Genomic DNA, 4830 nt, shown 5'->3' on the forward strand with positions numbered 1-4830 from the left:
GCTAGAATTTAATTAGTACATTAATGATATACATTATTGTATGTATGGTATATTGTATGAAAAACATTTTTTTTATTGGGCTTTTAGCTCGCCCTTTTATTTTTCTCGAAGTGTAGTGTGTATAGTGAGCAGAGTCAGTTCTAGTATGTATACTGTGTGAGATTACAAATGGGAAAACAATCTAGAACACTAGTGTTGCCTTAGTTTTATTTATAGCAATTGATTATTCTAAACACAATAGAAATGTATTATTTAAAATCATTTATTTATTATATTTTTTTTTTATAAATGAAGGATCATTCTATGTTTTATTTTGATTTTTGTAACCCATCATTATATTTCAAGTAGTTTTGAATCTTTTCAAATTGTTAAAGGATCTTTTTGTAAAGGCAAAAAATTGAGGCGTTGTATTTTTATTTTTATTTTCGAAAGTAGTAGTATCATGAAGTGGTTATTGTTAGAAGAAATTATTAAAAAAAATTGAGTAATTATGTTTAAAAACATAAGTCTATCAATAAAAGTAATGCATTTTTTTATCAACAATTATTTAGTAATATAAAATTATCTAGGGCCAGGTCCACCATATGTCATGACATATCCAAAATATGGTTTATATCCCCAATTTTCTACTTGATAAAAGTCAACATCACTAGAAAAACTTTCTGTACTTTTAGCATCTTCTAAGTTGTGGGCCTCATTTATAAGTGATAATTGTCGACAATATGTATCATAACGAGCATCATGTTTTAGAAATAAACCAGAACCCATCGGAGGACCAGGTTGACCAATTGGACTATAAGTTTCTCCTCCCCAGTCAACATACGTAGCCAAATCTTTCAAGTCAGTAAATATGCTAGATGGCCAATACCCAATTTGAATATCTCCAAACTCAAGCCACCAATTTCCAGTCATTTGATCCTATATATAAAGTTGAAAATATGCACAACCCAGTAAGATAATTAAATTACATAAAAGATAATTTTATTAAAACTAAAATATTCAATATTAAATTGGAAGAAGTAAGATAACTTTAATATTAAATTTCTTTTACCCGATAAATAGTGATTTTAAATTCCCTTACAGGAAAAGTACCCGGGTGTCTTTCATCTAGAATATAATCGGCTATAGCACGAGGGCTAGTTAAAACAAAACCTGGACACATCGTATTAAAACAAGATAATTCACCAGCCTACAAAAATATCAACACATGAGTTTTACAAAAACAATACCATAAATATAAAGAATCTACAAAAATAAATATAAATATAGAATACTTACTTGAAAAAATACAAAAACGTGAGTTTTACTATCTCCATATAATGTAGGATTTATCTGTTATATGATAGTAAAAATATTAATAATTGATCAAATATTTAAAATTAGTATAATTATCTACTATGTTTGAGTTAAATTATTTTTAATACAACAATCAATTCAGTTATAAATAGAAAGATAATATAGTTGAAAATAAAACTCACTGTCCAACCAGCTTGAATGCTATCAACTCCATTTTGCAATTTCATTCGACTTGAAGTATATTGTAAGCCAATAACATCCAATGTATAAAAGCTTGCTTTTGTCCAACCTCCATTGTATTTTTTGCTCGGATCAAATTTTGTTCGAACAATCGCATGCTATTGTTCAATTTCAAACATAAAATATATTTCAATACACTAACTAATTTGTCAAAAAAAAAATATATATATAAAATACACTCACATGAAAACTAGCATTTTCCAGATTAATGGAACGAATTCTTGCAGAATAAGACTTGGTAAATAATTTGATTCTAACTAGATCTTCCTTGGTATATCTTCTTATTGGAACGGTTCCAGATGAACATGTTTCATTGCTAAACATGTTATTTATTGATATTTGCTCCACATCATTTCGAGACTTTTCATTCGTCATCACTTTAGGACGAGAAGAAGGTTTTATCTACAATAAATTAATATTTATATTCTTATATCAATATAAGTAAATTAAAATACCACTTTATTGTGATAAATTTACTTTTTTTTTTTCAAAAAAATAAAGAATGTAAAATATAACTTATTAGAAAATATATATTTCGGAAACGAACCTGAGAATCATATATGTGGTTCTTTAGTAAATGATGATCAAATGCTGGTTGTTTGTAAAAATCGATACAATCATATGTATCTCCATTTTGTGTCTATACATAACACGAAAACGAATCATATATATATAATGATATTAACATATAGCTTAAATAGGTGATAAAGATGAAAAATGTACTTTTATACTCTTGACGGATGACTTGTTCAATCGCTCAAGTCGGTTCTCTATTTCCAACTCTTCATCTCTTGATAACTGCATTAGTTGTTCTTCAGATTTACAATAACACAAAAGTGTACACAACATTATAGCAAGCAACATAAAAAATTCCCTGATATCCATATCTACGTAAATAGATTTGACCTGCGATAAAATATTTATATTGATGTTAGTCAAAGAAAAATATAACAATGATAATAGTTGAATTTTTCTCTTTTTTTCTTTTTTCATCATCTTAGAAATAATTTTTTTTTTTTCAATGCAAAGTTTGATATGGATTTTTTTTTTTTAAAATAATAATAATAAAGAATAAAACAACCTGTTTAATATTGACAAAATGAAGAAGAAGAAAAAAATCACATTCTTAAAATATTTCTTCTCGTTTATTGAGTAAAATAGGAAACAAATGTTAACATAAAATGTGTAGAAACAAAGCTCAATATAAAATATCATATAATTACGAGTGCTTGTGGTACCAGTAATGTTTTTTGTGGCTATTGTTTAAATTAAATTGTACATGTAATTTTTGTAATATCTCAATTTGTATTTTGATCTCAAAATAAAAAAAAAAAAAATTATCACACCACAAAAATATAGTATGGTACGACGAGATATTGACAGTTTATACTATCATCAAATAATTTAATAATTAAATAAAATTTTAATAATATATAGATAATAAAAATATAGTAAAATTAGACTGATTTTGGCTCAATTTGGGTGCTGAGAATACCAACTAAAGGGTATTGTACTGACCATCTCTCCATATATATATTAGGTGGTAGAGAACGTGCCAAAGTAACTGCCGTCAAAATTAATAAATTAATTATATATTTTATTTTTATCAATTATATTTAAATAAAGATAGATAAAATATCTAATTAAATTAGCATATCAAATGTAAAAAATTAAAATTTAAATCGAGGTTAATAAAGATATGTACATATTAATAACAAAAATATTAAAGTAGCGTACAGTTATTAGTGCATTTCAATATCAGCTCTCACAAATTTTAATTTGATAAATGATTTAAAAATTACTAACTAATTATTGGGTACCACATGAGTATGGTATTGAACAACTTAAGGTGTCACAATATAAAAAAAATTATTTACTAAAAAAATAGTACAAAGATCAATCATGTAGAGTATATTAAAAAAAAAAATTACTAACCAATTATTGGATACCACACGAATATAGCATTAAGTACATTAAGAGTATCAATAGCAAGGTATAAAAATTCATTTAAAAAAATAAAATTAAAAAGAAAACAAAAACCATAAAAGATAAAAAAAAAATAGTACAAAGATCATTCATAAAAAAAAAATATAAAAGACAAAAAAAATATTACAAACCAATTATATTAAGTACCATAGTGACATTAAGCACATTAAAAATACCAATAGCAAGTAACAAATTAAAAAAAGTACCAAAAAAAAAAAAAAATAACACACCAATATAATATTAAACACATTAAAAGTACCAATAATTAGTACAAAAAATTATTTACCATAAAAGTAAGAGAAGGATAGACTATCTATTCATAGAATTGAGGTATTATATAATAACAATAGGATATTAATATTCATAAATAAATTAATAAAAACAAGTAGGATCAAAACCACAAAAGATTTTAAATTGTATTTTTGTAGCCGGTGTGGAAGGTTTGATGAAAAAAGGGGCCAGAAAGACTCAATCATAGGAACTTAAACCGCCTACGCGCTGGTAAACGAAAATCACCTCGACCGGATCAAAGTAAAAAACAATGTCGAATTAGGCCGTCCCTTGTCTTGAAACTTTCCCAAAATCAGGGGAAAACCCTTACATAAATGAGAAAATGAAGATTAATTTTCTCTAGAAAACACAATAGGAAAAGTTATCCATACATTGTTTGAATTCAAAAGTAAATGAGAAAATGAAGATTAAAAATAAATATATCAAAAATTTTTGGGAAAGAACATGATACCTGAGAAAGTGTTATGCTGTGTGCGAGTTTCTATTGTTTCAAGGGTGACTGATTTTTTATATTACCTGTAAAAATTAAATTTATTTATAGAAATTAATATAGGTTACAAGTAAATTTAATAATAATGATATAATATTTTAAAAAAATATTATTAATTAATTACCCTTTTGTAAAAAAGAATATTATTAATTATAAAATTAACTCTTTTTACATCACAATATTACATGGCACTTAACATGTGAGGTTGTCTATGACTAGAGGAAACTTATTAGAGAATATTATTAATTATAAAATTATAAATATAAAAAAGAACATTATTAATTATAAAATTAACTCTTTTTACGTTACAATATTACATGACACTTAACATGTGAGGTGTCTATGACTAGTGGAAACATATTAGAGAATGTTATTAATTATAAAATTATAAATATAAAAAAGAATATTATTAATTATAAAATTTACTCTTTTTACATTACAATATTACATGGCACTTGTGAGTTGTCTATGACTAGAGGAAACTTATTAGAGAATGTTATTAATTATAAAATTATAAATATAAAAAA

General features: G+C 24.9%; 1 protein-coding gene across 3 annotated transcripts; it reads right to left on the reverse strand.

Annotated features, from left to right (window-relative positions):
* Positions 1–457: 457 nt before the first annotated feature.
* Positions 458–4408, reverse strand: LOC115695472 (protein neprosin-like). 3 transcript variants are annotated; one of them, XM_061117519.1, is made up of 9 exons: positions 4265–4408; positions 4018–4118; positions 2260–2442; positions 2084–2176; positions 1720–1938; positions 1479–1634; positions 1279–1332; positions 1052–1189; positions 458–918 (listed from the first exon to the last, which is right to left on the reverse strand). In XM_061117519.1, the coding sequence occupies exons 3-9, from the start codon at positions 2419–2421 to the stop codon at positions 562–564; spliced, it is 1179 nt and encodes a 392-aa protein (XP_060973502.1). In that variant the 5' UTR covers positions 2422–2442; positions 4018–4118; positions 4265–4408; the 3' UTR covers positions 458–561. The 3 variants fall into 3 exon arrangements, with proteins under 3 accessions (XP_060973502.1, XP_060973504.1, XP_060973503.1); XM_061117521.1 differs by having other exon boundaries at positions 4039–4118; positions 4265–4309; XM_061117520.1 differs by lacking the exon at positions 4018–4118 and having other exon boundaries at positions 4265–4407.
* Between the last annotated feature and the right edge of the window lie 422 nt (positions 4409–4830).

The sequence above is a fragment of the Cannabis sativa genome, chromosome 6 (assembly GCF_029168945.1).
Source record: "Cannabis sativa cultivar Pink pepper isolate KNU-18-1 chromosome 6, ASM2916894v1, whole genome shotgun sequence".
NCBI lineage: Eukaryota > Viridiplantae > Streptophyta > Magnoliopsida > Rosales > Cannabaceae > Cannabis > Cannabis sativa.